The 25676-nt window shown below is 40.1% G+C and overlaps 1 protein-coding gene across 1 annotated transcript in view; it reads right to left on the reverse strand.

Annotated features, from left to right (window-relative positions):
- Positions 1–24433, reverse strand: part of LOC109415536 (protein similar) — a 268510-nt gene extending 244077 nt beyond the window's left edge. The window contains exon 1 of the mRNA XM_062846159.1: positions 23475–24433. Within this exon, the coding sequence (XP_062702143.1) occupies positions 23475–23893 (419 nt within the window). The 5' untranslated portion in view covers positions 23894–24433. The remainder of the gene's footprint in view (positions 1–23474) is intronic.
- Between the last annotated feature and the right edge of the window lie 1243 nt (positions 24434–25676).

Consider the following 25676-nt stretch of genomic DNA (forward strand, 5'->3'; position numbering starts at 1 on the left):
GGAAAAATATTATAACCCAAAGAATAAGTTTTAAAAACTCAAATTTGGCTAAACTGCTTAAAGTTTTAACTCAAAGTTGGGTTGTTTTCTCCCTCGTCCCACCGCAATGTTGTCGAAAACAAAGAGAGAAGCACCGACGCATCCGCTGCTCTTCCGTGGAAGAAGCCAAATTTGGGTTTTCTTGAATTAGCCCAAATTTGCGTCATTTGAGGCCTCCGTTGGGTGAAAATAACTTACCACTGGGTTAATTTTTTTGCCGCTCTCAAACGAGAACTACTGACTCACCACTTTCGCTATTTAACGCAAATTTGAGTTATTCCACGGAAGACCGGGATTACGTCAAAACAACTTAAATTTGGGTTGATTTGTAGTTCAGTGTATGTATGTTCAAGTAGTAAACTCTCAGCGTAAGCGATCTACCATCGCTATTGAGGATGTAGCCCCTTTGATTTGGGGGCTCCCGCACAGATAACTTTGCGGGAAACGTCCCTATAGAGCTGTATGTCAAAAAAACACAGTAGGCAGACAGTACGACGTTTACCGGGACAGCTAGTAGAAGATAAACGATTCATGGCACTGTAAGAAGTATATAAAAAAGTGCAAAAACGTAAACTTTGAGATACGATTTACTATTTTCGCTATAACTTCGCTGGGTTGAGTGCTAGAGCTTTGGTGTCGTCGACAAATTTTCATAACTTTTCATGTTCTACAACATTGCCGAAAACGCCAAAGCTCTAGGATGCGAAATAAAAAAGTTTGTATCGCAGCGCCACCTATGCGGTGAAATTTCGAACTAATGTCTTCGGCAAAGTTGTAAGGTATATCATGAACTATACTTTAACGGGTTTAGTATTATGACTTTAGTTAAATTAGTAGATGAAATAGGAAAAATACAAAAAAGCACGTTTTCCCATACGAATTTCCATACAAATTTCAATCGCGATGCGCAAAACGTAGGCGTAACCGATCCCTCTCAAATTTTGACCAGTTGTTAAGGACCCCAAATGGAATCGAAAAAACCTTGATCTGGCTAGATACGATCGAATTCACGTTTTTCCATATAACCCTTGACCCACCCTAATTAGTCATGTTCGCCCTTAGTCATGTAAAGTCCATAAAGCTATTACCGAAAAAAAAATTAGCCGCGAAACTTGAAGCACTAGGAATGTTTAAATCCAATAACAAATTACGTCTTAGAAATAACATAATACAAAATGATGTATTATGGTACTTCCATGAAATTTTATGCAAAATGTTTAATCGAATCAATTACGGTCAAATACCAATTGAAGACAACCACCCTTGCTGCGATAACACCTATGTTGGTAGCCACCTACAGCTTTGGCACCATTCCCAATGATGGACACTAGCTTTGAACATGTTTAAATTAAAAAAAATCATTCAATTGTCCTATCGGTCCTACCTAGAAAAACAATGTCATTTTCTCCCCCGTAACCTCGAAATGTCAACCTAGTCATACATAAGTAACGTCGTTCAGCTTATAAAATACAATCAGTTTTTGTCCAAAATGTCACGTCGACCGCATTGACGTCAACAATGCGTTTAAGTATTGTACGCACGTTAGCTTAGAATCTATCAGCACCATTAAGTACTGCAACTTTCCTTCCTACTATTCGGTTGATGAGAGTATGACTAGGTATCATTAATAATAAACAGAGCAAATCTGTTTTGATGAAATTACTAATTTAAATATTTTTAATTATTGTAAGTGTAGAATTAGTGTTATGTTAAAATACTCATACAAAAAAGCAAAAAAAATGTGTATTACTCAAATTTTAGGTAATTTAGTAGTTAATCAAAATTAACCGAAAAATGTGGAAAAGAAAGCCCAAACAACATTTTCAAGTCTACTGATAATAAAAAGGTTTCAAAACCTGTCACAAAACTTATAATATTTCTACTAGGATTTGTAACGGTCACCAGAAGCTTCTCAAAACTATTGAGCCCCGGCGGTCCCTCCGTGTTTATCGAGCATGTCTGATAAATAAGCCAAAACATATGATTAGTCATACTCCATCTGCAGCATCCGGTTCGTGATGAACCGTTGGAAGCGCATTAAAGTGTTAAAAGGGAGATATGTTTCACTAAACAACACTACATTACAATAATCAAAATGAAACACCTTCACTTTAATACCGTCAAACCCTGCAAACTTGGCCAGAGAGAAATACTGAAAAAGCAAATTAACGAAATATGTTGATGGTATAGACCACAGAAAACGAAAAGAAATCATAATAGTTATTTATGCAACAAGTTGCAAAATGATGATTTTTTCAGCACGAGTCGTACATTTATCCATCGAGGCTTGCCGAGTTGGAAAAATACGACGAGTGCTGAAAAAATCGAGTTTTGCAACGAGTAGCATACAAATTTTTTTGCCATTACGAAAAATACCCATTCAATATGACCTTTTCTAGCTGCACAAACGTGTATCAGAAGGAACCACGTGCGAGCATCCATGCTTGCGAGCGTAGGTTTTTGTTCGATCAGGTAGGCTGTGATGTAGTAGTTGTCAACAATGTTCGAGCTCCTGGCGTCAAACAGTTGTGTGGAGGCGTAAGAAAAAGTCCATTCAGCAAGAGCTTCTACACCTGGTTTGCAATTTGAATCGGGATTGAAATCGTCTCGATCCGGATTCCAGCAGATCAGTGGATGTAGAGGTTGTAGCTGAATCTACGGGAGGCGCGGCAGCAAGTGAAAAGTACGTTAGGCCAAAGGTGCCGAAAAGTGCTACTTTTCAACACTCTTAAGAGTGCCGAAAAGTAGTACTTTTCGGCACACTTGCATCAGCGGTGAAAAGTAGGCCATTTCAACATACTTCAGCCAATTGAAATGTCCTATTTTTCACAACGTAATGGCAAAAAAATATTTTTTTTGCCATTACGTTGTGAAAAATAGGACATTTCAATTGGCTGAAGTATGTTGAAATGGCCTACTTTTCACCGCTGATGCAAGTGTGCCGAAAAGTACTACTTTTCGGCACTCTTAAGAGTGTTGAAAAGTAGCACTTTTCGGCACCTTTGGCCTAACGTACTTTTCACTTGCTGCCGCGCCTCCCGTAGATTCAGCTACAACCTCTACATCCACTGATCTGCTGGAATCCGGATCGAGACGATTTCAATCCCGATTCAAATTGCAAACCAGGTGTAGAAGCTCTTGCTGAATGGACTTTTTCTTACGCCTCCACACAACTGTTTGACGCCAGGAGCTCGAACATTGTTGACAACTACTACATCACAGCCTACCTGATCGAACAAAAACCTACGCTCGCAAGCATGGATGCTCGCACGTGGTTCCTTCTGATACACGTTTGTGCAGCTAGAAAAGGTCATATTGAATGGGTATTTTTCGTAATGGCAAAAAAATTTGTATGCTACTCGTTGCAAAACTCGATTTTTTCAGCACTCGTCGTATTTTTCCAACTCGGCAAGCCTCGATGGATAAATGTACGACTCGTGCTGAAAAAATCATCATTTTGCAACTTGTTGCATAAATAACTATTTCGTCCGCCTGGTTGTATGGAAATCGCCCATAGTGCACTGGGACTTGGCCTGCCTCGCTTCAACTTAGTGTTCATAATTGAAGGGCTCTCTTTGCCTGCCATTGCATTGTATACACAATTTGTATATTGTCAGGCAAGTACAATGATACTGCCGAGCGTTACGGCTCATACACGAATTTTTGGAGTTTCATATAAAAAGGCGTTACGGAGGGAGGAGCAGGGTAAAAACATGCCGATTTCACCGTTACGTAATAAATGGGCGTTGCCTATGAGGGCTTGACGATAAACGCGTTGCACGCCGCCTTAGGCCGATGACATAGTAAGGCGGCGCGTGATGCGATGTGCAACGCGTTTGTCGATCAGCTTTCATACACGCGTCGAGCAACGCGAAGCATGACACAGTGACGCACCTTGTGACGCGTATCCGAAGCAAAATTACCGATGCCCAGCACCATAATCACAACCATCAGCATAATGAGAACTCTCAAACCACGACCAACATCACACCTGACTCAACCCCGTCGTGACGAATTCACTCAACCAGCACACACCACACACCAGGCGCACAGAATCATGAGACGGTCCTAGCAACCATCAGTTCCCCGTACAGAAACTTGTGCATGCACGCGCGTGAAAGCACTCGACGGAATGGTTTGACGCAGCTGCCGACGCTGTGATTCGCGTTCACTCTGACTGGTCAACGCGTCTCACCATGCGTTTTGCACTGGCGCTTACAAAAACTGTTCGAACGCAAACGCGTCGCACTGCGCTTCGCTTCACGCAACTCTCTACTACAGTGGTCACCAAACTGCGGCCCGCGGGCCGCATGCGGCCCTCGAGTAGGTTTTGTGCGGCCCGCGAACTGATTTTGAAATAAATTAGAATATGGCCCTATGGCAGGTTTTATGATGTCAATCAAAAATTTTGCCTTATCTTAAAATTTGGTCGTGAATGTCTGTTAACTACTAAACTACTGCATGGTTCGTGGGATTTTTTCAATAAAACAATTTTTTGAGTCAGTATTAGTTTGTGCTCAACTTCCGAGCCGATCAGTCGATCTAATCGAGCGAGCGAGTTTTCGGAAGCCATTTCACGAGTTATTTTGTACGTTTATCTACCGGTTTCTATATTCAAATTCCTCGTGTCGGAATCAACACGTCGTGGTTCGCGATGCCGCGTCGCGAAAATACGTTTCGCGTCGACTATTCCCAATTTCCAAAACAGCTCACCCACGACGAAATTCATAAATTTGTCGGGATCGAACTCGGCCTTTCGCGAGAAAACGTTCTCCTTCTGCAACCAAGCAGACGGCTTGGATGTACGTTCGTGGAGGTGAACAACCTCAACCTCGCCGAAACGATTGTCGAGCAACATGACAACAAGCACGAGTTCGTGTTTGACGGAAAGATCTACAAACTGCGGATTACGATGGAGGACGGAGCGGTGGAAGTGCGGCTCTTTGATCTCTCCAATGACATATCCAATGACCAAATCGCCGAGTTTCTGACCGAATATGGCGATGTTCTCAACGTCCGTGACTTGCTGTGGGACGAACGATCTGCCTTTTGCGGCGTCAAAACGGGTGTTCGAATTGCAAGGATGGTGGTTAAAAAAAACATTCCCTCTCTCGTGGTAATCCACGGTGAAGAGACGGCAGCGAGCTACAAGGGGCAGCGTCAGACGTGCCTCCACTGCCAAGAATTTGTTCACGTGGGCATCCCGTGTGTTCAAAATAAAAAACTGCTGGTGCAAAAGCTTGCAGCTGACCAATCGTACGCTAGCGTTACAAAGCAACCAGTACAGGCGAAAAAACCAGCCCCGCTGGACAATCTCCGAGCAAATGTGTCGGGGTCTCTGGTACAACCAGGCACATCGCGAAAACAAACAGTCGAAACACGATCTGCTACCGCGGCGAAGAAACAAACGAACACAATGGCTCCCCCCGCTGCTCGACAAAAATCCCCAGCAGCTAATGCCACCAACAACCATCCGTCGATCTCCGTACCGATCGGCAATAAGGATGGCAACGAAACCGACAGTTCCCAATCATCGTACACCTCTAGCACCAGCAGACGAACACGTAGCCAACGATCTCCGCCGGGGAAGAAAATGCGTCACAGCAACGAAGTCAACACCGAACACAGCCGAGTCTCCGGGGACGAACAACAACAATAATGGAGAACACCAGCGTCAACATCGGAACAATTAACATCAACAACATCACCAACACAACCAAATTAAGTGCTCTCCGTACGTTCGTGGGCACCACCGACCTGGACATCATTTTTCTGCAGGAAGTTGAAAACGATCAGCTTAGGCTGGCAGGCTACAATGTTCTCTGCAACGTGGACCATATGAGGAGAGGGACTGCAATTGCTCTCAAAGAGCATATCAAGTACTCCCACGTTGAACGAAGCCTAGACGGGAGATTAATTGCCCTACGTGTACACAATACCACGCTGTGCAACGTGTACGCTCCCTCGGGAACCGTTCATCGCGCCGAGCGAGCACGCTTCTTTAACAACACCATTGCATATTATCTCCGTCATCGAACCGATCACGTTATACTAGGTGGCGATTTCAACTGCGTGATCCGACAATGTGATGCAACTGGAAACAATTCTAGTCCTTCTCTTCTAGCCACAATCCAACAACTACGGCTGCACGATGTGTGGTCCATGTTGCATTCAAGAGAATCAGGCTACACCTACGTTACACATAACTCGTCATCAAGACTCGATCGCCTGTATGTGAGCGCCAGCCTTCGCGAGCAGCTGAGAACAACAGCTGTACACGTTTGTTGCTTCTCTGACCATAAAGCTGTTACTATGAGAATCTGCATCCCCCTCCCCGATAGACCACACGGTCGCGGCTTTTGGTCACTGCGTCCTCATCTCCTAACCACAGAAAACATCAATGACCTGCAAATTCGGTGGCAATACTGGACGCGTCAACGCCGCTTCTTCCCATCTTGGATGGAATGGTGGTTGCAATGTGCTAAACCAAAGGTCACATCATTTTTCCGATGGAAATCAAAAACGGTCTTCGAACGATTCCATCAAGTGCAGCAACGTCTCTACGAACAACTGCGGCAAGCGTACGACGGATACCAAAACAACCGGGCTATGCTGACCACAATAAACCGAGTGAAAGCCGAAATGCTATCCCATCAACGCCAATTTTCCGAAATGTTCGTTCGGATTAACGAGACGTACGTAGCCGGAGAACCCTTGTCCACCTTCCAGCTGGGAGAACGAACACGCAGGAGAACCATCGTGGAGAAGCTGCGAAACGAGCGGGACGAAATAATCGACGATAACGACGAAATCAACAATCAGCTGCTGCACTATTTCTCCAGTCTCTACGCGCAGGAGAACGTCGATGTAGCGGACGAAAGAAGCCCCTTCCGATGCGAGAGGATTATTCCCGAACAAGATGCTACAAACGAAGCCTGCATGAGCGAAATAACAACCTCCGAGATTCTCTCCGCAATCCGAAACAGTGCATCTAAAAAGTCTCCGGGTCCCGACGGCCTCCCAAAAGAGTTCTATCTGCGGGCTTTCGGCGTAATACACCGAGAGCTAAATTTGATTATGAACGATGCGATCCGATCAAACTTCCCAACCCAATTCGTGGACGGTGTGATTGTGTTGGTAAAAAAACGTGGAGCGGGAGATACCACCCGATCCTATAGGCCGATCAGTCTTATCAATTTTGATTATAAAATTCTATCCCGCATTATGAAGCAACGGCTGGAAAATGTACTTCGAGCACACCACGTCTTAACCGACGCACAAAAATGCTCCAATGCTGGACGCAACATCTTTCAAGCTACGCTTGCATTGAAAGACAGAATTGCACAGCTAAATGCGAACAGACAAAATGGAAAACTCGTTTCATTTGACCTCGACAGTGCATTTGATCGTGTTGACCATCGTTTTCTGTTCGACACTATGAGATCTCTTGGCTTCAACACCGATATGATAGCTCTATTGTCACGAATAGCAGAAGCTTCGTCATCCCGCTTACTGGTGAACGGTCGTCTTTCGTCTCCCTTTCCTATCCAGCGGTCGGTCCGTCAGGGGGACCCGCTTTCAATGCATCTTTTTGTCCTGTACTTACACCCTCTCCTGTGCCGGTTGAAACAGGTCTGCGGAGATGATGTTATCGTGGCCTATGCAGATGACGTCAGCGCTGTCGTCACCAACGTCGAAAAGCTGAATGAAATGCGAGATCTATTCATGGAGTTTGGGCGCATATCAGGGGCGCGCCTAAACGAAGCAAAAACAACGGCAATTGACATTGGTCCACATGACACGTCATTAGTGGTTCCATGGCTACGTACGGAGAACCAAATCAAAATACTCGGTGTTGTCTTCTCCAACTCGATACGCGAAATGGTTTCGCTCAACTGGGATCCCTTAGTGACCAAATTCGGACAGCAAGTTTGGCTGCACTCTTTGCGCAGCTTATCACTGCACCAAAAGGTGACGCTGCTGAACGTTTTTCTGCTGTCTAAGATATGGTACGTCGCAGCAAATCTAGCACCAATGGCAATACACGTCGCAAAGCTAACTTCCACCATGCGGAGCTACCTCTTCCGCGGCGTAAGTACAACCGTTCCAATGCAACAACTATCGCGCAGCAAAGTGGATGGCGGTTTGAACTTGCATTTGCCTGCATTCAAATGCACCGCTCTTCTAGTCAACCGATTTTTACACGAGATTGATTCCGCTCCCTATTATTATTCCTTCTTAGACCATGCTAATCCTGTCCCAGCAAATGCAATCTCCCATCTTCCATGCCTAAAGCAAATCCTTAATAATATCCCAGATCTTCCTTTCCAAATACGCCAAAACCCTTCCGCCAATCTCATCTATCGTTTCTTGGTGAAACGCACAGACAAGCCAAAAGTTGAGTTAGCCAACACCAACACCGACTGGAAGCGTGTGTGGAGGAATATTTCGGACCGTGCTTTGCCTTCTCACCTACGTAGCGAATTGTTCATGTGGGTTAACCAGAAAGTTCCTCACCGCAGACTTCTCTACGTCATGAGAAGAACAGATGGAGAACAATGTACCCACTGTGATGAGTTAATTGAAACCATACAACACAAATTTTTTGATTGTATTCGAGTTCGAGATGCCTTTGGATTACTACAACAAAAACTACAAGCGCTGACGGGTGGTCGGCGTACGTTTAGATGTGCTGATCTTCTGCGACCATCTCTAGAATGGATATCAACAACGACACGGAGAAAAGTTTTGAAGATTTTAATGTGCTACATCACTTTCATTCTGAATTGCAATGATAGAATAGATGTGAATGAACTAAATTTCAATTTAGAAGTCGTAGTTTAATAAATTATGTAAATAGTTTTAAATAAGCCAAATCGACAAATAAACGTACTTAAGGAAAAAAAAAAAAAAAGTATTGTCAATTCTGAATAAATAAGGCCTCCAAAGTTCAATAGCCAATGACTTTTCTCAAAATACTTAGTTTTATTTGCTTTATGAAACAACGAATATTATCTGATTTACACAATTTTGAAAGGATATTTTAAGCCTAACTTTACCAAACACCATATGTAACATATGTAAACAAAAAAGAGATTTTCACACAAGACGCTGAATTTCGTTAAGAACTACTTATATCACTCACCTTTGGGGATGATTTGTGAAAAAATACCCGGTTTTTTCACGCTTTTGAAATGCTCAATGAATGAGTTGCTATGGGAACAGCGAACTTCCCCTTCGATTTTCTCCGTTCGTGGATTTTGTTAGATACGGTGTTTGGTAAAGTTAGGCTTGATTTAAAAGTTTTCCGAACCGTTGAAGACTTCAATAACTCAAGATATATTTCAAATTGTTGATACGTTCTCTAATATATTGAATTTTGTTCTAAAAATATTCAAAATTGTAACTAGCCCAGATGTTTAGGCAAATTTATAATATGGGTATTTCCAAAGTAGTTTTTTGAATCCCACTAGTAATGTCAGGAATTCTGTAAGATACTTCTACAAAAGGTTTTAGCAAGACTTCTCAGAATTTCGTAATAAATTCTTTTGCGAGTTCAGTAAGAATTACATCTACAATTATTTTAAAAAATCTAAATTTCTAAAATCTGTCTAAATTTCCTTTGGATCTTACTCTTTCTTTCCTGGAGCTGTCTGGGACAGAGGTTTCTCAACATTCTTTTTGGAGCTCTATCAGTCCTTCCTTCATGACTTCAATTGAAAATTCCTCTATCAATTATTTGCAAAATTATCTTCCATAAATCGGTTACAAATATTTCTCATAAATAATATCTGCAGGTTTTCAGAGTACAATGAAGACGGCTTCCTAAGAAATGCCGCAAAAAGTTAAAGCAAAAATGTTTATAAGTTATATAAGTTATAAATTATAACATTATCTGTAGCAAATTTTTGGAAATTTTTCCAAAAATCCCTAAAATGGCATCTTTAAATTAGGCATGGTACACAAATTACGTAACGCTAAAATCGGTCATTTCAGACCCCCTCCCTCCCCCTTGTAACGCTTTTTGTATGAAAACATAAAAATATTTGTATGGATCGTAACGCTAAGCTGGACTCCCCCCTCCCCCTATAGCGTTACGTAATTTGTGTACGATGCCTTATGCACAGATTCCTTCAGAAATTTTTCATAATACACCAAATCTCCAAAAAATCTCAAATAATTTTGAGTAAAATCCCCGATAACTAATTCTTGAATGACTAGCGGCCCGCAGTCTCTTTCTTAAATTCAATTTTGGCCCGCGAAGACGGTAGGGCTGAGGATCACTGCTCTACTATGTCACCGCCGTTACTATATCAGCGGCCGTAGCACAAAACCAGAGCTACTGCGATCATTTTCAATAAAAAGTTTCGATTTTCCAAGTAGATGTATGAGAAATTAGATCGCTAATGGCGCTGTAGCCAATAAATTAATTTATTTTATTTCATACCTCAGATGTATTTATCCATTATTTTTAAATACACATGTTTTTGTGGATGTTTTGTTTTGGTTATAAAAAATGGTTTGACATTCTACTATTTTCCACTACTAGTTGATACTGCTTTTGAATGAATCTGTTCGCTAGATGGTTATATGGGATTTTGAAGAGTGGGTTATGTTGTTCTTTAAAATCTTTGATCATTTGTTCAAGACTTAGTAGTCACTTAACCTTTCGGAACGCGCGTCTGTTCGATCCTTAAACTGCATCGCGGTCGCGTTGTATACGACAAGCCAGGAATTTTGGTAGTGTTGTACTTTTTACAATGGTTAAAAGGGTTAACAGATATCGCAAGATTTGTCACGACACGTGTCACACTTATCATTAGAGCTTCAATCAATCTTTATTGCGCCTGTTTGGGGCGAAAATTGTGGTATAATCAATCGCGTTCGGCGTTGTATTGGTGTGTGCGTTTGAGAAGCAAACCTGGCCTGAATGCGCTTCAAATGGAGCTGATTCGTTTACAACATTATGCACAAAAACAAATCAAAAAGGTATTATATTTGAATAATCTAAAGTTTTCTGTATTAATTTAACCTTTCAGGACGCGCACCTGCTTGATCCTAAAACTGCACGCTCACGCTGTACACGACGAGCGAGAATGTTGTACTTTTTACAACGGCGCGCATCCTGAAGGGTTAAAGGTTATTGTGAGACGCTACATACTGAAATGCTTGTAGGATGTCTTTTTATGTGATCATGGTATTTAATTACACATTCAACAAACAGACGCCCAGAAATGTGAATATGTAGACTCAAGATCCGGAACCGACCGGGAACTTAACCTGTCACCTTCCGCATATCCACTTATCCGCGAGCGGTAATGGCGGCGGCGGGCATATCCAACCGGTTCGGATTTTGACGTTTATTGGGGGAAAGTCAAAACAGTGCCATTCTCCTCCTCACCCCTTCACCCACCGTTCGGTGGCGCCAACCGATTGCGATCCCCAAGAAATGTCAAAATTCGAATCGGTTATTTGTGCCCGCCGCCGCCATTACCGCTCGCGGATAAGTGGATTGTTCCTGAATACGTGCGCGTTTACCGCTTCGGCTATGGATCCATATTTTGGCTAAAATATAAACGACTCATAAAAAAAGTGATCATTCTTCATAAATAATTCCAAAAGTCCGAGTAAAGAAACAGGAGTGTAAGCAGTAATAAATAACAAAATGTCCATAAACAAATAAAAAAATGCATAAATAAATCAAAAGTTTCCATATATAATTGATTTTTGAGCAATCAAAAACGTCAAAAATGCAATGAATAATTCAACTGTTGCAGTAAAAAAATCCAATTTTCCCACCAAAAAACTTCGAATTTTCCATAAATAAATAGGTACGATTTTCCATAATAAATTGGAAAATTTACAATAAAAAAAATATCGAAAAATCAATAAATAATTCAAAAAGTGCAATAAACAAAAAAATAAATTATCAATAAGGGAAATTTTGTATTTATTATGGAACGTTTAATTGTCTGCCTCCATATTTTCTATTATATCCCATATATAATTTGTTTTCTGGATCCATTGTTAAATCACATCGCCAACCATAGGTGACTTCCAGATTGACAATGTACCCTACCCTACTAACAAAAATTCCTTCCTGAGACAAACGGGGAGATGCAGCGAATCGCGGTTTTTATAACACCGTTTGTCTCATTAACATTCCCTCCCATCCTCGATGACCGCAAGGACGTGGCCGACGCCGTTATTAACCTTACTGAAATTGAGAGCTCTCAAACTGTGCACATTGAGAATAGTAAGCTAGTCCCAAGCCCTATTTATTGGTTCCTTGTGCAATTTCGATGGCTCTGGTCAATCACGGAGTAGCAACTACGAATTGTGTGGTCATGCTCATGCTCATATCACATAAATAATTTGTTTTCTATTTCAGCGAATTTAATCAAATTGAACTAAAACGGAATACGGGATACTATATCATATCCGTATTTTTACACAATTATTACAAACAAAATAAATACAATAACAAAACTCGTCGTTTATATAAATCGAAAAAAAAAACACCGCATTCTGTACTGACACTCCAATAAAACCACCTTTCTAAGCTTCTGTACTAATAGACAAAACGATTATCAATCTATCTCAAAATCGAACCATCCATTCGCCACGGGGCCGAAAATGCTTCTGTTTCCATTACCGTCCCAATCAACTCCTGATTTTTATTTCTTTATAACTGAGTGACCCATCGGGTATCATTGGCTACCAAATAATAGGTATCTTGTCCGCTACCTAACATAAACCTAATCTCTACGTGCTTCTGTTAGCATCGATAACGCGCGCATCGCCGAATAAAATGGAATTGGTTGTTCACCGCGAAAAATGACTTATTGCTCGAGCTCGACGCGGCGACGCGGTCTTCCTTTTTAATCCGGCGTTGCAACAAAGGCGACACCATTGATTATCGTAATCGCACTGTAACATCGGTTATTATAACCGTTTTCGGGGAACAGTCTTCACAATCATCGTTGCATAATTGTAACAATTAGTAAGCATTGTGAAAATAGAATTCCAATTCGAAAACTCGTGAAATGCTCTGCCAAGTAAAGCGGAAATCGAAGAGAATCTTTGGCGACAAACACGCAATTACAAGTATAAGAGGAATCTGCGATGTAATAAGAGCGCATGTTACCGCACCGCGATCAAAGAAGTTTGTCAACCTTTCTTTGTGGAATCGAAATGAGATAATCTTGAGATCGAATAAAAATGCCCAATCAATGGGCGCCAGTCGTCGGCGGTGTCGCCTTTCAAGCATTTCTTGCCATGGCGCTGATAAGACTCTAGCGTGAATCCGAACGCCGCTGATACCGCCGTACTAGATTTTGGCTACTCCAGCCCAGTTCTCCCGCTTGAACCATAATCGATAAAAAAAATCCAGCCCATTGAAAATGCAACCATTGGCGTTGCGTCGCGTGGTTAAATCTGGTTTCAGGGTCAATAAATCATTCCGGGAGAACCATTTGATTAGACAGAGTGAAGTGTACTTAGATTTTCGACAGCTCAAGTAACGATGATTGATTGGATTTGGGGCAAGTTTTCAGCTAAACTGTAATCAATGCGATAAGAGACGCAACTCGTCAAACAATGTGTTTTTAATTAGGCGACAAAACTTTCTTCCGTATTTGCCGACTTGTACCGAAATATATTATCTCCAACAAATAAATACGTGCTGGTAGTCAATAACATCACGCGGATTATTTCTAGGTCATATGACCGTCCGCTCTTACTCTCTGTCAACTAATAATCCGCTAAGTGCAGTCATTAGAGCTAGTAGCTTCAGCTAATGCGTGGACGGACAGTCTGCTTCACAAGAGCATACGTGATTTGGCACTGCACTTGTAACTGTACCATTGAGAATCTCAACGGAAGAGCGATTCTCAATGTGATTCTTGTGATGCAACGAAACGAATGCAGCGTTGCATGTGAGGTGAAAGCATGTGACAAGCAACAGGTTGGTGGTGTAAGCAAAATCCAATGTGCTTGGTTGTGTATAAATGATTCAATCAGATGCATCACATGGATACGAGATAGACGAATAATTTTGTGTGTTAAGTCCATGGTTTCCATGGTACTTAATCCTTATGTGGTCAATTGGCAACCATTTAAAAAGCACGATACATAAAAAAGCAAGAAGTTTATCGAACAAACAACAGTTGAATAATATTAGTTTTAATTTTTTTTTTTCGTGCAGACAACAGTGTATTCGTCTAAATCAGAAGCGAATAATTCTTATACCATGTACGTTGTAATTATCTATATATATAAAAATGCAGTGGCATACGTAGGACCGCGCATAACTTGCGAACGGATGGTCCGATTTGGGCCGTTTTGTTCTATTATTTTGGGAAGGTTTATAAGCCACAAAACATGGGAAAATTGAGAGTTTTTGAAAATCGGGTATTCATACATTTTGAACGGGAACTTGAGCTTGGCTAGGGACTTGAAACGTCAAAAAACGCAGTAGGCAAGACAAAGTTTGCCGGGGACAGCTAGTTTTATTTTAATAGAATTAGATAAAATTTTATTGACAGTGGAGCGATGCATAGGCGAAACCCATACAGACAAAAATGAGCACGTGGGTATAAAGCAATATAGAATATACCATGAGTGTCTGGGTTCAACTACGAAGCTTCTTGAGATGCCTCCATTATCCTCCTAAAATCCCCTCGAACCGCATGTAACGCACTTATAACTTTTTCACGACGTTTTTTTTTTAAATAATGCGGACCGCGAATAAAACCGCGTAAAAAAACTTCAGAGTGTACAGGGGATGGCCAAAATGTTTGGGATAGGCAACTTTTTTTCTCTCACAAAAAAGTTCAACATGCTGTAACTTTTCATAGAGTGCATCAAAAAATCTCAAATTTTGACTGTTTGTCAACCTATTATAAGTGCATCATTGGTACAAATTTGGGCTCGATTGATTAATTTTTCGCGAAGTAAGAACCGTTCGGGTAAAACACTATTATTTGGTCAACTAATTTTTGAACAGTCATATCTCGGAAACCAGAGAACCGAATTGAATGAATTTTTTAACGTTTATCAATAATATATTGATACTTAATACGACGTTATAAAATGTAATATTTTCTTATGGCGAATTAAGTTATACCGGGTTGAAATGTTTACCCATATAGAGGAAAATAAGTCAAATTTACAATACCATACAAAAATTACTAAATGCGTTCTTCCTTTAAGCTAAATAGGCTCTAATATATCTGATTAGAGATAACTTGAGAACAGAAGTGGAAAATCTTTTGATATCACCATTAAAATTGATTGACATTGATGTAAAAAAATACATTTTTTTCGAGAAAAACCCAAAAAGTGTCAATCCATGATAACTTTTTTCAACGTTTAAAAAGTACCTATGTTTAATAGTTCGTGAAGCATTTACATATTGTTAGTGTACGTTCAAAATTTCATTCAATCCGGTTCACTGGTTTCCGAGATATGACAGCTCAAAAATGAGTTGTCTAAAAAATAGTGTTTCACCCAAACGGTTCTAACTTTGCGAAACAATAATCAATCGAGCCCAAATTTGTACCAATGATGCACATATAATAGGCTGACAAACAGTCAAAATTTGAGATTTTTTGATGCACTCTATGTTGAACTTTTTTGGGAGAGAAAAAAAGTTGCCTATCCCAAACATTTTGGCCACCCCCTGTATATTGGAACATATTTTTTCAGCATGTAAGGCCAAAAATTTTGTGAAAGACCCCAAAGTTATCCGATGCTTGTGAGAGAAGTTATACCCTAGGCTTAGTGAAAATATTGTTTTTATAAAATCCTTAAATTGCGCTTAACCCTTTGGAGACGGCATTTTCATTTCTCTGGCTGCAACCTCGCTAGTCTAGAACACGTTTGTGATGGTCGATTTTTTCGGCTGGGCACATACGACCCATCCATCCCTAAAAGTTTAAGGTATGACATGGTAATTATTGGAAACTTACAGCGGGGGGGGGGAGGGTAGTAGATTGGTTGGAAAAGGTCGATGTGTATCACCTCTTTATGGCTTGACGCCCCACTGGACCTGCCTCGCTTCAACTTAGTGTTCTTTGAGCACTTCCACAGTTAATCATTGAAGGGCTTTCTTTGCGTGCAATTGCATGAATTTGTATATTGTGAGGCAAGTACAATGCCCAGGGAGTCGAGAAAATTTTCCCGACCGGAACGGGAATCAAACCCGCCGTCTCCGGATTGGCGATCCGTAGCCTTAACCACTAGGCTAACTGGAGACCCTGAAATACATAACAGAACTTGTTAAAATTTTGTTATGATTTCGCATGCATAGTCTAACAAAATTTGATATAATCTTGCTATGATTAGGGTTTTTGACTCCATTCCCAGCACAACATGTAAACAAAATTATAGATTACCTAAATTCACAACGAAACGACCGTTTTCGTCCACTTCTTTCATCTGAATCAGATACCTTATTGCGTGAACTTGTTGTTAACAGTTATTGTTGTGAAGATTTTCTGCCGGAAGGTTGATTTTGAACGAGTTTATTGCACCTAGTCCAGAGCCAATTGGGTTCTTTAGGGGTAGCGAGATTATTACATAATCTGAATCTCCATTGGAAAATTAGCCGAAATCCAAAATTTCATAATTTTTAGTGGTCGGGAACTATTTTTTTGCAATTTCTCATCGTAATAGGCTGTTTTACCTCACACAAATCTACCAGGAAAAGGCCTACTTTCCCACACCAAATAAGCAGTGCTGTAATGGTTCATTACAGCACTGATTTGCGTTGCGTAATGAACCATTACAGCACTGTTTTCAATTTTGATCAACTTCTTGATGCTTTCTGGACACAGGTTTGAAAATTTGTGACAGCTGCATAGCATAACTTGCTATGATCAGATTTTCTTAAACATGGCTATGAACATCAGTGTGCAGTTGGATGAAAAAGTTTTGTTAAAAAGTATCCTCAAGTGGTAATTTTTGAAATTGCAAAAAACGTTGTACGCAACTCGTTGCAGAACTCGATTTTTACAGCACTCATCGTAATTATCCAACTCGGCAAGCCTCGTTGGATAAGTGTACGACTCGTGCTGTAAAAATCTTCATTCTGCACCTTGTTGCGTAAACTACTATTAAAATACATTTAAAGTTTGTATGGGGATTTTTTTTTGTTCAGGTCGAACTGTCATTTTATCGATTGAACTGTCATTCTATCCACGTAAATTAAAAATGTTTTGTTTATTTAACCATCAAAACAAAGGAACTGGAACGCAATATAATCACGTTATACTTAGAAAAATGAGCTCTTTCGATTAGGCTATAGAAATTAGCAATATTTTATTCACTAAACAACCCAATTGTCGAACTTCCAGCAAAATCAAATGGGAAATCACCTCGGCACCCATCTTTGTCCTGCCGAAGAGCACTCGTCTGCGTGTAATATTTGTTTTGAGCACTTGTGCGGCTTCAGAGCAGGCTTGCTAAATATCAGTGTCAGTGCCTGTTTTTCAGCCGAAAATGAAAATGGTCGTTTACAGTTCCTCGATGTGAGAACTGACAGAATCCGAGAGCTCCATTCGTGAGCGGCCCAACAAGGTCAATTTCCAATCATCCACACACTACTCACTCATGCTCACAGGCCATTCGTCTCAAGCGGTGGCTTGTGAGAGTGAGTGTCCTATAGGGCATTGCACTGTTTTGAATTTGTTTGGGATTTTGACGTTTCTTGGCCTTGTTGTTTATAAAATTTCTGTAAGAGTGAAAGAGAAGGAGAGAATTTCATGCAGTGACCTATACGCTACCACGGATGAAAACACTCAACTACAGAAAATTGAATGGAAATTTAGACCTGTCAGCTCTCGCTTTTAGCACGCTGCACACTGTTTCCAAAGGCCCAATTTCGTGATCGAAAATGTTTTGGGCATGAAAAATTGATTTTAGAGATTTGGTGCCTTCGAAGAAGTTGTTTGGTATATCAGAGCCCTTCTTTTGGAAGTATCACTAATGTGATTAATCCACCTAAAAGTTAGATAGAAATTCAATTTTTTTTCATAAGTGGAGATAGCGTGTTTATGTCTTCAGCAAAGTTGTAGAAAATGTCATTATGAGAAAACTTGCCGAACAAACTTTTGCTCTATCTGCTCAATTTCTAGAGATATGGGCCATTATTTGTGAATGACTCCTTTAAATCAGTTTTTTTGTTGTAACTTTTTCCAGACATTTTTGGGAATTTTCAAATGTTCTACAAAGTTATTAAGTATGACAAAATACGTGTTTCTTCTGAAGACGGCAACATTGAATCTTTGATAGTTTTTGAGATATTCAATAATTTATTTTGAAAAGTAGCCTTTTTTATGGTTTTGTGACATTTACAGAGGCAAAATAGGGCAATGTTTTTCAATTGAATATGAAAGAAGTTTATAATAGGTGTAAATTTTGTTTCAACCCAGGCTGGACACTTGCTTCCATGACAGTAAAATTGAGCTATGACATATTTTAGTTCGTAACTGAAATTTTCAAAAAACTCAAAAAGTATTGAAGATAGAACTTTGTCGTCTTTAAAGAAAACATGCATTTTATCATATAGGGTCTGGGACCATTTGGGCAGGAGCACCTATTTTGGGCACTTGCTGCTCTAACTCAGTCAATTTCAAACCGATTGACTTGATTTTTTGTACTTGTGTAGATGCTGTGCGTATCTGATCGTGTCTCGAAAATCAAGTCAATCGGTTTGAAATTGTGTGAAAAGCAAGTGCCCAAAATAGGTGCTCCTGCCCAAATGGTCCCAGACCCTATAATAAGTTTGTAGAACATTTCAAAATTTCGAAAAATGTCTGAAAAAAGTTACAGTGAAAAAATTGATATTTAGGGGTCGTTAACAGAAACCCATATCTTTCAAAACGGAGCAGATAGGACAAAAGTTTGTTGCAAGAAGTTGTTTGATAGACAAGAATCCTTCTTTTGAAAGTATTACTTTTGTGATCAATTCACCTAGTAGTTAGATGAAAATTCAGTGTTTACCATATGTGTATATAGTATACTGATGTCTTCAGGAAAGTTGTAGGAAATATCATTATAAGAAAACTTGCCGAACTAACTTTTGTTCTATATGCTCCATTTTGAAAGATATGGGTCATTTCCTGAAAACGACCCCTAAATATCAGTTTTTTCATTGTAACTTTTTTCAGACATTCTTAAGAATTTTTAAATGTTCTACGAAGTTATTATATATGATAAAATACATGTTTTCTTTAAAGACGACAAAGTTCTATCTTCAATACTTTTTGAGTTTTTTGAAAATTTCAGTTACGAACTAAAATATTTTACAGCTCAATTTTACTGTCAAGGAAGCAAGTGTCCAGCCTGAGTTGAAACAAAATGTACACCTATTATAAACTTCTTGCATATCCAATTGAAAAACCTTGCCCCATTTTGCCTCTGTAAATGTCACAAAGCCGTAAAAAAGGCTATTTTTTAAAATAAATTATTGAATATCTCATAGTGTGAGTACCTATTTCATTTCGCTCCCGTGTTGCTGATCGGAAAGCAACAATGACAGGAAAACCAAAACGGAGAAAATGAAAAAAAGCAAAATATCGCTTTCACAAAGGCCTGCACGAAGAATTGCAGCACTGGTTAACTACTAACGGTACATGTTTCATAGCAAACGTTGTTACATAAATCATTGTAACAAAATAACACAACCTGTAATAATTTGTTTTTTTTTTATCTAGTCGGGTGTGTTTTTGATTTTGCCGAGGGGCTTCATCCTATTAGTCATTCGTCCCTTATACCAGGCTTACATATCTGAAGAACCAAATGACGGATTACGCTGAAAACTGGGCTTTGTTGCCGTGCATCACCAGTAGGGCAGTTCAGATTTCAAACATGTTGAAAATTCAAAGCTCCCATGTGTTCATAACAATCCTTAGTGCAAAACTAGAGTCCTGTCAAATTTTCAGCCATTTCGGTGGTGATTTAATGGTCCCATCCCTCAGCTGTCGCAAGGACGTGGCCAGGACAGCACTCGACCGTTGGAGGATTGCGTCAATCTTGTCTAAGAGTCAGAGATTAGTCCCAAATCTTTGTGCTTTGGTAACGGACAGGAAGGATGAAATCCTCATAACAGCGATCCAGGGCTGTACCACCTACGAATTTGTGCGACTTGCTTAATGCTAATGCTAATGCTAATGCTAATGCTAATTTCGGTGGTGATTTAATGGTGGCCCAACAGCAAAATAGGTTTGTATGGGAATTACTATGGAGAATTTTCAAAAAAAGTTCTCCGCGCTGTAGAGCAGTCACACATGGATAAAGTCATAGGGTCAAAGTCAAATTGAATTCTTCAGATCTCAATGATGGATGTTGCCGAAGACCGGAACTTATTTCGATAATCGACAAAAAAAATATTTAACAAACTCTCACTCGAATGCGCATCTTCATACACGATGTCCTGCAAGGTGTTCAAGAAGCTAATACCACAGACAAACAGACGTCTCAGTCTACTCACTTTTCATCGTTTCCATTTTTAACGGTTAGTTCAAATATTTTGTAGTTCGCAAATCACTCGGTCACGGCGCTCGCTTCGTTTTTACTCCTGTTTGACGTTTGCTCACCACCGCCACCTACTGAGTGGTTTGCGTAACAAAGCTTGGTTAGCATTGGGCGATTATGTTTTCGTGACGATGATATTTATCACAATTTGTTCCAAGTGATACGTCTGTTTGTTTGTGCTAATACGCATACTATGATTGCGTGTCAAGCGTGTCGATCGAGCTGTGGTCTTCTGTTCAAGCATGCATGGATGAATATTGATTAATAACTTCTTTTTCGTTAGTCGAAATGAGTTGCGATCTTCGGCAACATTCATTATTGAGATCTGAAGAATTCAAGTTGACTTTGACCCTATGACTTTATCCATGCTCTATAGCGTGGAGAACCTTTTTCGAAAATTCTTCATAGTAATTCCCATATAAACCTATTTTGCTTTTGGGTCACCAATCACCACCGAAATGGCTGAAAATTTGACAGGACTCTAGTTTTGCACCAAGGATTACAATGAACATATGGGAGCTTTGAATTTTTAACATATTTGAAGTCTGAGCTGCCCTAATCACCAGTCGTTTAGACGTAGTTCAAGCCACGGAATGTAGGTTCGATTCTCTCTCCAATCGGAGAAAACCTTTCGTCGAACGGAAAATTCTTCGTTGGGGCACTAAGTGTTGTACGTGCTGTCTAAATAAATAAATAGGTTATGTTAATTCTGTACAGCCTACGAATAAAATTGGTACGTAGTGTTTTTTAAGTTAATCGGTTGATTACCCGCTGGTGGTAACCAATCAATCAAACTTTTAGACAAATAAACAAATAGACATCTGGTTCTTTAGATGTGTTGTGATCTTATTGATTACTGAAAGTTGTCTGTGTCATTGACCATTTTGCATGTGTATATTATGTGATAGGCAACACGGTACACTATGCCCGGAGAACTTCGAGAAAGTTTCCATTACGACAAGTTCCTGAACTGTACGGGAATCGAATCCGTCACCCTCAGCATGGTCTTGCTCAATACTCGCGCGTTTACCGCTTCGGCTATATGGGCGTTTAGCATATAATTTGACTTTACCTTATTCATAGATATGTAGAAGGAGAGCGGGCTTGGTGGTCTAGTGGCTACCGCTTCTGATTCGTATGCAGAAGGTCATTGATTCAATCCCTGACCCGTCCCTTTTCTCCTACTTTGTATCTTTCTATCTACTTTCTCTATCTCTCTCTTCTCTACATGATACAATTAATGTATATTCATATGTTCAAAGCCGGGTTGTGGGGTCACAGAGTGCTCTCGTTCTCTAGTAGCAACAACCAGTATACATGTCTCTTCCCAGCTGACTATTAGGACTTGGCCGCCGCCGTTATTTATCAAGAATGTATGGGCTGCTTAAATTGCACTTTGAGAGTAAGTGGAGTGTCCCACTGTCCCAGCCCTTTTTCAGTTGGATCTCAGTGCAATTGGTAAGTTCTTACCAGTTCAGATCAATCACGGAAGAGTAACTATTGACATGTATAGTCAGAATTGATCGTTTCTTTTTGTTTTGATCGTTCATAGATATATAGAATGAGATTTACCGAGCTGAATTAATACAAAAAGTGCTGAAAATATCGAACCTAGCAACGCGTTTCACATAATTATATGCAATGCTTTTTTAATTATGAAACTCTTTTTCATTATGCAACTCATTCCATTTAGTACGAACAAGTTATGATACTGAGATGAGTTTTTTAAAATGAAAGTTACGGAGATGTACACAGGATAAAATATTTGACCAAATACAAATCAACATTATACCCCGGACAGACATGTGATACGAGTGTGATTCCTGTACAACGGTACGCAGTGTCAAGAAAATTCTAACAAGACTGACTTGAACTGAGAGAATTTTTAGTATGGCACTCATTTCAAGCGCAATTGTACAGTGATTCGTGTATCACATGTGTGTCATAAGTATTACTGTCAAACAGATTCTAAAGCTGTTAGTACACCGGGTCATATATTTGTCCAAAAAGAAACCAGTGCTCGAACATCTTGTTTGACTCGATCGAATTTTCATTAGTGTCAAACTGATATTGTTTCTTGAGTTCTTTCCTTGTCAGATATTAGACCCTGTGTACTACTCTACTGGCCTAACCCTTCAGTTCATTCCAGGTCAAACGTTGGACCTCGTCTGCTCGTAATCTAAGGGCGCCGTTATAGTTACGCATGAGAGTGGGAGTGCGCGTGTGCGAAGCCGCAAAGAAGAATATCAACAATAGCAAATCCTATGGACGCGCACTCTCACTCTCACTTTGAAGCGGCACTATGGCAGCGCGGTAATGGCATACAAATGTGTTGCTACCCTATCCATTCATATTTGGAATAAGTTGAGTCTCAAACGAGCTTGAAATATACGCACATTTTAAAGAATATTATTATATGCGAGATATCTTCGTCATTCCCAGCACATACGTAGACACATAGCAATAAAATTTATCAGCACAAACAGATTGCACACGTTTGATCCAGTTTAGCAGCCTGTCAGTTTTTCTGCATGGTGCTCTGTACTTATTTCATGAGTAACATACTGCGTTTATAATCAGAAGATATTTCATCAAACAAAATTTGCATTGCAAATGTTAATACATACTAGACAGATACAAACAGACCATAAAACACATAATTATGTCTCGGATATAGCATTTCAACGCAAATTTGGTAAATTGATACAAAGCAAACCTAAACTTTCTAGCATATGTACCGGTAAGTACTATATACAATACAATCAGCCAATCATTTGCTTGCGATTGAACCAGTAATTTCACTTCACTAACCATTATCAAGTGGTTATTGCTAATCTTCACTGGAAGACACCATTTGATTGGTGTCTTCAAAGAGCCAATCATCATCGACCACTTACATGAAGTCTTCCATATCGACAACATCCACATAGGCACAGGGAGCTTCGCCGTAGAAACCGTAACAGTAGCCGTAGTTCCAAGGGCCACCCGGAGGACCTTGGCAGGGTGGATAATTCGGCAGAGGATACGGTTGTTCCATGTACGCTGGGTTCACGGCCGGTGAAGGCTGATGATGAGTGTACACCGGATTCGGCGCCGCAGACACCATTGCCGGTTGCTGATAAGCAACAGGTGCTTGCGGTGGGCAGTGAAAGCCCGCGTTGTTAACTACCGACATATCGTTGTAAATGGCCGGTTGTTGAAACCCACCGTAATTTTGATAACTTTTACTAGGGTGGTAATAATTTTCCTGTGAAGTGTAAAACGAGGAACCATCATTCCCGTACACTTCTGAACAGTTATTCCAATTTTGCATCATTTTCGGAAACTTTATATTTCACTGATTCAGACAAATTCACAAAAACACACGTGTGATGATTTTAATCCGACGGAAACTGCGAAACACTACACGAAATTCTCCACCGATCGAAACGAATCACTCTCGAAAAACGACCTGCACAGAACGACATCCGTAAGCCGTGACTATACGCGAATGATTGAGGTGACAATTCGCAATGCTTTCGTTGTCGCAATCCGGGCCTAATCAGCTGTAAGCCAATGGCCGGCTTATGCTTTTTCTCGACTCCCGTTTAGACAACCAGCGGCAGCAAGGTATTCTTATCATCGTCAGCGACTCGGACTACCCTGGGGTGCGATAAAAGTCCCTTCTTTCAACGAGGCAATACAACGACGAACTACGCTGACCAAGACAAACGTCTTATCGGAATGCCCGTTTGCAAGATACCCAATTGAAGGCATAACGACGAAATCCGGCAGCTTAAGCGCCAGTGACAGGTGAGCTAGTCAAATGGGCCAGATAAGGGAGATTGACATGCTTGTAAACATACTAGCGGTGACATCTGTGGGAATTGTTTGGAACTCAGTAGCGTTGCGATAATGCTACCGAAGCTTTTCATATGATGTACACGGAAAATGTTCACATAGATTGAAGTCAATATATTTATAGATCAATAAATGTATATTATTTCTTGCTCACTTTGTTATATAGATTTACCAACATGTATCCAAAGAGGCTTGCCGAGGTAAGTACCGGAAATACCAGAACAAAAAATAAAAATAGATTGCTGCATAATTTTTAAGTTTTTCGGTAAAAAAATAGCTTGCTTTTCTGGACACTTAAAGAAAACGTCCAGGGTCAATACCCAAGTAACAATTTTAATTTTGTGACAATCATGAAGTAATTTCTAAGACAGAAAAATAAAATTTAGCAATAAAGCTCTTTATTTTGCAAATCCGAGATAAAATAAGCATAAAACACTCATAAGGCCAAGAGATCTTCAAGGCTGCTTTTGAAGACTTCTTTAAAACTAGTTGTATTTATATACTTGCGTTGATGGTTGAATATAAGAACTTCATGAAGCTGCAACAAGAATAGCTTGATGCATGTTTATCCTTTAGCTGTCTTGTCTTCCCATTCTTTCAGTGTTTCATTCGTGCAGGGCTCCGAAAAAAATAATTGAAAAAATCGACCGGGAACGTACCGAAAACGAGAAAGTTTGAAATTCCATTTTGCGGGCCATTTTTCTACCAAGCTGTATGCCAAAAAACACAGTAGGCAGGCAGAACGACGTTTGCCGGGACAGCTAGTCTATATCTATCTATATATATAAAAATGAGTTTGAATTCCCTTTGAGGCAACAAAACTCAAGAACGGGTGGACCGATCAGCATGGGTCTCGCATGGTTGGATTCGTATTCGTGGTGGCTGTGTTAATATGTACAAAAAGTTACGAAAATCCACTAGAAAAGTAAAAAAAAAATGATAAAGTACTGATTTTTTATGAGCAGGGAACAAATTAAGCGTGGTCAAAATTAAATCAATTTAGAGTGCGTTGCTGCAATGACCTCAACAGTTGTCAAACAACCACAGCTTGGCAAGACAAAGTTTGCCGGGACAGCTAGTTTCATATAAAAACAAAGTGCTACGCCACTTTCTAAACATGGCTGCCGTTCCAAGCGAACAAAACTCGTGCAGCTGCCATCAATTGCTTTTACCTTTAATCCAACTAACTTCAAAGCTCTGATGGAATTAAGTTACCTTGCATGAAAGCTATAGCATTTATTGAAGAATGTTTTTACTAG

The sequence above is a fragment of the Aedes albopictus genome, chromosome 1 (genome assembly GCF_035046485.1).
Source record: "Aedes albopictus strain Foshan chromosome 1, AalbF5, whole genome shotgun sequence".
NCBI lineage: Eukaryota > Metazoa > Arthropoda > Insecta > Diptera > Culicidae > Aedes > Aedes albopictus.